Below are 10,946 nucleotides of genomic sequence, written 5' to 3'. Positions count from 1 at the left end.
AGTGGAAAAGGATGGACACACCTGGAACAAGGAGTCCTACATTCTGATGAAAGTGTAATTCCAGGTTTAGGGTCGATGAAGAGATGGCTGGAAGCAGGGGCGATTTTAGCATGTACATTTTGGTGGGAAAACAACAAAAGAATGTGGGACGCATGCCAGCAAAGCCACTACACAACACAACACTAAACAATACATTAATTGCACTATAACGGTGCCCACAAACTGTTAGGGCCCACATAAAGCTGTCACAACAGCAGAGTCCCAACATTTTACCACTGCTACACCATGTTATCAGCAGAGCCTTGTCTGGCAGCGAAACATTTCATTCAGCCTCATTTACTGCCCTTTTTTTTTAAAAACATAGTTGATATGACTTGCTGAAACAAATGTGGTTTCTAATGACAATTGAGATGTACAAGCTATGGCATAAGGGGACGACAAGCGTATTAGAGGCCGTCTGTAATTTAGATTAAGACATTAATGAGCGAGCTAGGACGGACGTAAAAGTTAGTAAATATAACTATTTGTTTAGCACTTTTGAAATGTACAGCGACAGAATTCAAAACATGGGCTGTTCTTACAGTGTTCTCCCTGTACACCAAATCAAAACCGTAGGATAAATAAACAGGGCATATAGGCAGCCAATGAAAGCTCTCACAATATTCTATGATTACATTTTCCTAAAACAGGCTATAGGCTTCACGTGCACCACCAAGTCAGAACAGTAGGCGAAATTAAGAGGGGTAAATAGACCAAATTATTTATGGTGAGGCACATGGGCTACTAACAGCTTACTACACACCATACACTTAGTATTACTTTCTTAGCCACAGTCTACATATCTCCCTGGCATATTACATCATTTATGCAGCATCATAAAAAACATTTTTGGACTCACCTTGTTGTGCTGTGCTAACTTGAACAGGAAGGTGGCGCAGCGGTCCTTTGTGGGCAAATTTGATCATCAACGTCTGGCATTCTCTGGATTTATGGTGCTTTCAAAACAACTGGAGGCCGGATTTACAATTCCGAGTTGGATGACTGTTCAAAACGTATTTTCCCAGTCGGAGCTCGTTTATTCCTGACTTCCCATTTGTCTTGAATTCACTGGAGTCACGTTTTTGCAGTTCCATGTTAACAGTTGTTATGGGCGCGTCACAAATCATGCTTCATTGACAGCATGGCCAATGTTGACTGTTTATCGTTTTAAACTTGGAAAAAAAGAGTCCCTTAATCCCAGATGTGGGACCACACAGCCACTGTCACTGATTCCTTTCAAACCACCTGTTGAATTTGTGATTTCCAACTTATGTAATGTTTATGTCCAATGGTCGAGGAGCACCGATATGTTTTATGTATAATTTCTCTTCATTATTTCTCTTCATATGACACGGATTGAAAAGGATTTAGATTTAGCCAGTAGATTGTCGACTTGATTCATGATGATGACTGCTAGCTAAGATTTTGAAAAGTATGATGTTGACATGATCAGTCCAATCAAAGCTTCTGTACATATAATGTGATTTGATGCAATTTTATCTCTGGCCAATGACCTTCATCCTTCTTGGATGTAATTAGATATGACCCCTAATGTAACCTCAAAGGCCTAGAATTTTCGAGGTCTCCTCTTAGACTTGGCAGTGACGTAGTGTCCCCATGAGTGACAGAACACCCAGCCAATCACGGTGCAACGCTCCGTATTGTTACGGTTTTCTTCCGGTGAAAGAGAGGAGGACCAAAATGCAGCGTGGTTATTCATAAACATCTTTAATAAAAGATGAAAAATACAAACAATATACAAAACAAGAACCGTGAAAAACCGAAACAGCCCTATCTGGTGCAACAAACACAGAGACAGGAACAATCACCCACGAAATACCCAAAGAATATGGCTGCCTAAATATGGTTCCCAATCAGAGACAACTAAACACCTGCCTCTGATTGAGAACCACTCTAGGCAACCATAGACTTACCTAGACTACTTCACTAACCACAATCCCATAACCTACAAAAAAAACCTAGACAAAACACACCACATAAATCCCCATGTCACACCCTGGCCTGACCAAAATAATAAAGAAAACACAAAATACTAAGGCCAGGGCGTGACACATATTTTCTGCTGGCTTGCCCTACCACCACAGAAAACACTGAGCTAGGCTGAAACACCTGCATTTTAGAGCTGCCTTACTCAAGAAAACAAACAAGAGACCATGTTTGTATGCAGCTTTATGATATATATTCAATGATACTCAATGATATATATTATCATATATATTATTATATAATTTTTTACATTGTTTGCAAACTGATATGTGACACGTATTAATGCCAAAATAACATGCAAAACAGGCAAGTCCCAAGCCCCACACCTGCTCTGAATGACGGGTTTGACTCTGGCTGGAAGTAGGTTATGTGTTTTCTGATGAAGCTAGCAGTAATGAGGAGGATTGAAGTCAAGTACGAACAGAATGAGCCGTAATCCAATAGCTCTGGACGTGAATTGGAAGTGAATGAGGATTAATTACCTGAGGGGGCAGGTGTGGTGAAGATCTCGGAGTTCAAGCCTTTCGCACCGATGGTCAAGATAAAGAGGATTCTGGGCCAGTAGGAGTCACATTTTTGGGGGGAGAAAGTGGACCCCTGCCTTTTAGCTGACCCCATATGTGGTGGTTGCGTGATGCGGCACTGCCCCCACAATCCGGGACATGTGGTCAACCTATTTCATCGTGGATAATTGGGTAATATTTGATTGAGAAGTTGCTGAATGATATCACAACCATTATTCACCCACTCAAAAAAGACACAAATGATAGTCGTCAACCACTTTCAACCATTTTCAAAACCACAGCAAAGATCAAATGGGAATAGAATGTCAGATATTTTCTTTTATTGATACAACAGAGTCATGTGCTTCATTTTATTGCAGAACCAAAATGACCTGGATTGCAGTTGGCGAATTACATTAAAAGTAGGCCTACAATTAAAAGTAGGCCTACAATTATGGTGTACAGTGATCAATGACGTTCGACATTCTGCACAGATTATTAAAAGCAGTTGTGAAGATCTCCACAGACCTGCGACGACCTATGTATGCTATCTTGAAAATGCACCCTTTATATGATTACCTAAGAATAAATATAATGTTACATCGTCGCCGGTGGCTCTGGACTGCGGATCCTCGCCGTAGGCCCCCGGCTGGGGACCCTCGCTGCGTGGACCATCGCCGGATGTTCTGGACTGGGGACCATCGCCGGAGACCCCGGTCTGTGAACTGTCGCCGGACGCTCTGGACTGCCGAGGCGCACTGTAGGCCTGGTGCCGGCACTGGTGGTACTTGGCTGGTGACACGCACCTCAAGGCGAGTGCGGGGAGGAGGAACAGGGCATACTGGATCCTGGAGGTGCACTGGAGGCCTGATGCGTGGTGCCGGTACTGGTGGTACCGGGCTGGTGACACACCTCAGGGCGAGTACAGGACATACTGGACTGGGAAAGCGCACTTGAGAGTGCGAGGAGTTGGCACAGGACGCATTGGGTCTTGAAAGTACCACCAGACCTGGTGTGTATAGCCGGCATCAATTGTTCCGAAACTTTAACACACGTTTCATTACGAGTACGGAGAGCTGACTCAGGTGGCACCAAACTGACAACACGTTATTTTATTCATAATCCGTGCATCCTCCACCAACTCAACAACTCCCCCATTTCTCTCTCCTCCAAATCCTCCTTCTTCTCTCAGACTGGCTCTGGTTTACTCCTCGGCTCCACCAACTGCTCCATGTGCCCCCCCCCCCCAAAAAAATTTATTGGGGTTTCTGTGGTTGCCTTGACTCCTCGTATCGTCGCGTTTCCTCCCGTGCTATCTCCACCTCCTTCCATGGCAGGGTCTTGTCCCCTGCCATTACCTCCTCCCAGGTCCAGGATGTCCTCCACTCATCTTTCTCCTGGGCCCAGAATGTCCGCTCCTCATTCACACGCTGCTTGGTCCTTATTTGGTGGGTTATTCTGTCACGGTTGTCATATTGATGAGACCAAGGTGCAGCATGATATGAATACTTACTTCCTTCCTTCCTTCCAGACAGACCACTAGACAGACCACTAGACAGACCACTAGACAGACCACTAGACAGACCACTAGACAGACCACTAGACAGACCACTAGACAGACCACTAGACAGACCACTAGACAGACCACTAGACAGACCACTAGACAGACCACTAGACAGACCACTAGACAGACCACTAGACAGACCACTAGACAGACCACTAGACAGACCACTAGACAGACCACTAGACAGACCGCCACTATATACACCGAGTGCTGACAGGCAATAACCCACACAACCAAGATGGCAAATGGCAACCTAAATAGGATCTCCAATCAGAGACAACGATAAACAGCTGCCTCTGATTGGGAACCAATTCAGGCTACCATAGACCTACATTTCCCTAGACATACAAAAACCCCATAGATATACAAAAACCCTAGACTGGACAAAAACACACATACCCACCCTCATCACACCCTGACCAGACCAAAATAACACATAAAACATAGATAACTAAGGTCAGGGCGTGACAAACAAAAAGGAAATTGGAGTGAAGGATACGTGTGTAAATTATAATGAATCGCTTCTTGTTGAGATGCATATTTGGGAAACCCGTTTTGATATGTCAAATGGTGAAGTATGCTCTTGAAGAAATGGATTCTGTCAAGAGTGATCCAGGAGTGTCTTATTTCGATGAATTGTATTTCTGAAGAACAGAGGAAGATTGTGCTTCTAAGCCTGCATTGCTTGCTGTTTGGGGTTTTAGGCTGGGTTTCTGTACAGCACTTTGAGATATCAGCTGATATACGAAGGGCTTTATAAATACATTTGATTTGATTTGATTTGATTGAAGTGGGCCTCAAAAGAATCGGAACAACAGAAGTTTTGTGTTTTGAACTTCGGTATAGAGCCTTCAAAGGAGATGTTCAAGTTGAAAACCTGAAGAGAATTCCTGGAGTGGTTGGTGCCCGGCGTCTGACCCGCTGGGTGAATGGAGAAAAGAAGAAAGTCTATCAGTCCTGTTACGTTTTTTTTTTATAAAGAACAAATAACTACAGTACGCATGTGAAGCTTGGTTATTGGAAAGATACGCCATAAGAGCTTTTAGCCCCAAGCCGCTAAGAATCGTAAAGGATTTGGCCATGTTTCAAGTGTGTGTAGACGAACAGAGTATACTGAAGAAAGAGCATGTAAAAGGATGACAGTGTTGCAATTGTGGTGGGGGATCATGATCCTGAGTTCCTGGAGGGGGGAAGGAAATTGAGGTGGGGGATCATGATCCTGAGTTCCTGGAGGGGGAAGGAAATTGAGGTGGGGGATCATGATCCTGAGTTCCTGGAGGGGGAAGGAAATTGAGGTGGGGGATCATGATCCTGAGTTCCTGGAGGGGGAAGGAAATTGAGGTGGGGATCATGATCCTGAGTTCCTGGAGGGGGAAGGAAATTGAGGTGGGGGATCATGATCCTGAGTTCCTGGAGGGGGAAGGAAATTGAGGTGGGGGATCATGATCCTGAGTTCCTGGAGGGGGAAGGAAATTGTGGTGGGGGATCATGATCCTGAGTTCCTGGAGGGGGAAGGAAATTGAGGTGGGGGGATCATGATCCTGAGTTCCTGGAGGGGGAAGGAAATTGTGGTGGGGGATCATGATCCTGAGTTCCTGGAGGGGGAAGGAAATTGAGGTGGGGGATCATGATCCTGAGTTCCTGGAGGGGGAAGAAGGAAATTGGGTGGGGGATCATGATCCTGAGTTCCTGGAGGGGGAAGGAAATTGAGGTGGGGATCATGATCCTGAGTTCCTGGAGGGGGAAGGAAATTGAGGTGGGGGATCATGATCCTGAGTTCCTGGAGGGGGAAGGAAATTGAGGTGGGGGATCATGATCCTGAGTTCCTGGAGGGGGAAGGAAATTGAGGTGGGGGATCATGATCCTGAGTTCCTGGAGGGGGAAGGAAATTGAGGTGGGGGATCATGATCCTGAGTTCCTGGAGGGGGAAGGAAATTGAGGTGGGGGATCATGATCCTGAGTTCCTGGAGGGGGAAGGAAATTGAGGTGGGGGATCATGATCCTGAGTTCCTGGAGGGGGAAGGAAATTGTGGTGGGGGATCATGATCCTGAGTTCCTGGAGGGGGAAGGAAATTGAGGTGGGGGATCATGATCCTGAGTTCCTGGAGGGGGAAGGAAATTGAGGTGGGGGATCATGATCCTGAGTTCCTGGAGGGGGAAGGAAATTGAGGTGGGGGATCATGATCCTGAGTTCCTGGAGGGGGAAGGAAATTGAGGTGGGGGATCATGATCCTGAGTTCCTGGAGGGGGAAGGAAATTGAGGTGGGGGATCATGATCCTGAGTTCCTGGAGGGGGAAGGAAATTGAGGTGGGGGATCATGATCCTGAGTTCCTGGAGGGGAAGGAAATTGAGGTGGGGGATCATGATCCTGAGTTCCTGGAGGGGGAAATTGAGGTGGGGGATCATGATCCTGAGTTCCTGGAGGGGGAAATTGAGGTGGCAAAAGTTAGAGTGGTCAATCGAATCTCTGATGCGGAGGCGATTGAAAATAATTGAGAAAACAAATGATGCCAGTGAAGATGTGGTAGTGGACGTATCACAGCCTGTAATAAATGTTTGCTGCCAGACACAAGATACCTTGTGTGTTAAAGTGGATTTTTGTTGCGTTCATTTCCACAGTTATAAAATGTACAAGTCTCAAAGAAGTCGAATAAACTAGACATTATTGTAGCTGCAGCTGAAGATTTTGGGGACTTTACTTCGGAAGACTTCGGAAGGGCTACTGGAGACGGAAGACCCACCCTCTCAGGTTGAGCCTGTATAGGGATCAGATCTGTTTTATTTATTTTTAACAGAAAAGTTGTTTGAGTGATTTTTTTTAACATTTGAAAACATCATTCTTTTTTGGGGTAAAATCATATGATCGCCTATATACGATAGAAAAAGACATGGATTCTGTATATGTGCCATTCAGAGGGTGAACGGGCAATCAAAGTATTTAAATGCCTTTTTACTTTTTAATTTCACCTTTATTTAAGCATTTAGGCTAATTGAGAACAAGTTCTCATTTACACCTGTGACCTGGCCAAGAAAAAGCAAAGCAGTTCGACACAAACAACAACACAGAGTTACACATGGAATAAACAAACATATGGTCAATAATACAGTAGAACAAGTCTATATACAGTGTGTGCAAATGAGGTAAGATAAGGGAGGTAAAGGCAATAAATAGGTCCATGGTGGCAAAGTAATTACAATATAACAATTAAACACTGGAATGGTAGATGGGGTATGGTAGTAGGTGCCACTTGCACTGGTTTGTGTCAAGAACTGATTTTATTTTATTTGAACTGCTGCGTTTCTCATACTCCCTTGTGTATCAAGAACGGTCCACCACCCAAAGGACATCCAGCCAACTTGACAAAACCGTTGGAAGCACTGGAAGTTGTTCCTAATGTTTTAAGTATACTCCTTATACTAACGTACTTTCTGTTTTTCGTATGTTTATTTATCGTGTGTTTTTGTTATACCTTATGTTATTTTTTTGTACTACTATGTTATTGATTACTGCATTGTTGGTTTTAGGGATTGCAACAAAGGCATTTCACTGTGCACGGGAAATTAAAACTCAAAACTAAGCGTCCAAAAAAAAACTGTGACCCGTAACCCGGAAGTACTTATTTCATCTTGCCAGGTTAACAGCGGTGAAAATCAAAACAACGCTTTTGAAAAGCTTTTATTTTATAGCTTATGCAGATATATTTCTCAAATATCAGCTGCTATTTTCTCGATGGCGTTGGAAACTTGTCCTAAGGACCTCCGCCATTTGCGGGCATGTCTTCTGTGCTCTCTTGTGAAGGTAAATACTAGCAAGCTAACGTTAGCAAAGCTGACCATCTGGTTTCTTCAACTGGCAGTGGCATACATTTGTAGATCCTAACTTACTCTGAGAGGTTGTCTTCGCTACTTACAATTTATCGAACGAAACGTTTTAAAAAGCTCGCTACTATCTATTAAACGTAACGTTTGCTGAAATGTTTGTGTAACGTGCTAACATGACTAGCTAACCAGTTTTCCATGTGTATTCATTGAATCCATATTTCTCCTGTCCCCACAGACTATTGACCAGTTTGAATATGATGGCTGTGACAACTGTGAGTCGTACCTTCAGATGAAGGGGAATCGAGAGATGGTCTATGAGTGTACAAGTTCCTCGTTTGATGGGTAAAGTTCTCTACTTGTAATTGATGACATATTGATGATTTAGTGCCAGTTCCGGACAGCAAGTGTGGGCTAATTGCTAAAAGCGTTCGATCTCTGTTTACAGGGTCATAGCTCAGATGAGCCCCGAGGACAGCTGGGTGGCCAAGTGGCAAAGAATCAGTAAGTGTGTTGTCATAGGTTATCTTGTTGGTATATGACTTTCTTTCAATCGTTTCCTTGAAGTATTTTTTTTATATCACCTTTATTTAACTTGGCAAGTCAGTTAAGAACAAATTATAATTTACGATGACGGCCTAGAAGCAGTGGGTTTAACTGCCTGTTCAGGGACAGAACAACAGATTTGTACCTTGTCCGCTCTGACTCATACAGGACCACCTATAATGTTCTAGTGCTGTTTTGTATTTCACTTTTCCTGTTCAGGTAACTTCAAGCCTGGTGTCTATGCTGTGACGGTGACAGGGCGGTTACCTCCAGGTATGTCACGTTCAAAGGCAGTGTGTTTTCTCAACCATCTACTATAGGAGCCATTGAGAAAATGTTGTCATATGTGTTCAAAAATCAGGAAACAAACTGCAGAATCCTCTTGGGTTCTCAAGCTGCTGTCATTGAATCCCATCTACTCTGTCTGTCTGTCTGTCTCTCTCTCTGTCTCTTTGTCTCTGTCTCTGTGTCTCTTTGTCTCTCTCTCACTCTGTGTGTGTGTCTCTCTGTCTCTCTCTGTCTTTGTCTCTTTGTCTCTCTCTCTCTCTCTCTGTCTGTGTTTCTTTGTCTCTTTGTCTCTGTGTCTCTTTGTCTCTCTCTCGCTCTGTGTGTGTGTGTCTCTCTGTCTCTCTCTGTCTTTGTCTCTTTGTCTCTCTCTGTCTGTTTCTTTGTCTCTTTGTCTCTGTCTCTGTGTCTTTGTCTCTCTCTCGCTCTGTGTGTGTGTCTCTGTCTCTCTTTCTCTCTCTCTGTGTCTCTGTCTCTCTCGCTCTCTGTGTGTGTCTTTGTCTCTCTCACTCTCTGTGTGTGTCTCTGTCTCTCTGTGTCTTTGTCTCTCTCTCTCGCTCTGTGTGTGTGTGTCTGTCTCTCTCTCTCTCTCTGTGTCTGTCTCTCTCTCTCTCTGTGTCCCTTTGTCTCTGTGTCTCTTTGTCTCTCTCTCTCTCTCTGTCTCTTTGTCTCTCTCTCTCTCTGTCTCTTTGTCTCTCTCTCTCTCTCTCTCTGTGTCTCTTTGTCTCTCTCTCTCTCTGTGTCTCTTTGTCTCTCTCTCTCTCTCTCTCTGTGTGTCTCTTTGTCTCTCTCTCTCTGTGTGTGTGTGTCTCTGTCTCTCTGTGTCTTTGTCTCTCTCTCTCTGTGTCTCTTTGTCTCTCTCTCTCTCTCTCTCTGTGTCTCTGTCTCTCTCTCTCAACATTGCTCTTATTTCTGTCCTGCAGGGGTGGTGAGAGAGCTGAAGAGCAGAGGAGTGATCTACAAATCCAGAGACACCGCTGTTAAGACATAAGCCTGATCATTACCTCTCTACAGGGACAGGCGGTCATCTTCAGCACAGCTTCACGGTGCAACAACACATCCATAAACACAGTCTGTGGAGACTGATGTCGCTAATGGGTCTTTTCTGTTTGCCAAACACAAGTGCAAAGTCTGATTTTCATGACGTGTAATGTCTCATAGAACTGTCTTGTTTAATTTGTGTCGATTTTGTTTTCAATGGGATGGGTTCACTCTGTTAGAATAGACATTCTCATATTATGTTATAATAAAAAATTGTATTTACAAACCTGGAGTGTATTTATCATAATAAACTCTACATTTTTTTTATAAAAACAATTTTAATCTCTGGCATCAGTCTTCAATGAACTCACTTGACATCATTACACCCCCGTAACAGTATACAATCAGTCACACGATGGGGCTGTGTAACTGCAGGTTCCCGAATGAATCTTTTAAATTAATGTGTCCATCGGGTGGCAGTCACGAGCTACACTAAACTGATGTATTTTCTACAAAGGTCAGCCATTAAATGACTGAAGGCCATGATTCAATCTGACTGCTTTACTGTCGTTTTCATTTTTTTGATTGAGCAAACCTATAACGCATTTACTGTGAATGTGGTCTCAGCGAACCGGGAAACATTGCTTTTAATCGATGTATTGTTCGGTAAAGTGCTATCAGATTGAATGTCGTCTTTAATGATAAGTCCCTCAATTGAGAGTTGGTACTATTCATTTAGGTCAATGTTTTTTCTATCGCTAAAACAAAGCTGACTGCAAATACAGCTGGCTAGACAGATTGACAGTTTTTTTTCTTCCCATTATGAATCGGGTAAAGAGTATATTTTCTGATCATGAAAGGACTCACAGCCTCCATGACAGTTTTAAATGACATATTTTGAAACCATTTCACAGGATATGATTTAATTGATGTTCCTGCTTTGTGTGTCAGCTGTTGTCCAGTTACTGTATTGAGACTACGCTGTGTAGCTCAACAGGCCTTGTTATTAGGAAGTTGCCTCCTGTTGATGGGAATCATAGACAAGAGGTCAGCAGTACACTTTACTACTCATATTAATCCTCGTGCTCTCTGTAAACTGGAAGGGGCACTGGGAAATAACATGAAAATAAGGTGATTGCGATTATTATTATTTCTTTTTTTTAGCTCAAAGCAATCTTAATAGAAAATCGATTACTGTGAG

At 43.5% G+C, this 10,946-nt stretch overlaps 1 protein-coding gene across 1 annotated transcript; it reads left to right on the top strand.

Annotated features, from left to right (window-relative positions):
• The first annotated feature begins 7,707 nt into the window (after positions 1–7,707).
• On the top strand, positions 7,708–10,081 carry supt4h1 (SPT4 homolog, DSIF elongation factor subunit). The gene is made up of 5 exons (XM_024408689.2): positions 7,708–7,913; positions 8,172–8,278; positions 8,382–8,437; positions 8,699–8,752; positions 9,688–10,081. Exons 1-5 carry the CDS (start codon positions 7,845–7,847, stop codon positions 9,753–9,755), a joined length of 354 nt encoding a protein of 117 aa, XP_024264457.1. The 5' UTR covers positions 7,708–7,844; the 3' UTR covers positions 9,756–10,081.
• Positions 10,082–10,946: the final 865 nt, after the last annotated feature.

The sequence above is a fragment of the Oncorhynchus tshawytscha genome, linkage group LG30 (genome assembly GCF_018296145.1).
Source record: "Oncorhynchus tshawytscha isolate Ot180627B linkage group LG30, Otsh_v2.0, whole genome shotgun sequence".
In the NCBI taxonomy this organism is placed as follows: Eukaryota; Metazoa; Chordata; class Actinopteri; order Salmoniformes; family Salmonidae; genus Oncorhynchus; species Oncorhynchus tshawytscha.
This window is presented reverse-complemented; position numbering and strand designations above follow the sequence as displayed.

Excerpts from the sequence above, each read along its gene's own strand:
- supt4h1 (XM_024408689.2), top strand. The coding sequence starts at position 7,845 with ATGGCGTTGGAAACTTGTCCTAAGGACCTCCGCCATTTGCGGGCATGT. Across the intron at positions 8,279-8,381 it reads ACAAGTTCCTCGTTTGATGG|GGTCATAGCTCAGATGAGCC; the intron begins GTAAAGTTCTCT and ends CTCTGTTTACAG. Across the intron at positions 8,753-9,687 it reads GACAGGGCGGTTACCTCCAG|GGGTGGTGAGAGAGCTGAAG; the intron begins GTATGTCACGTT and ends TCTGTCCTGCAG.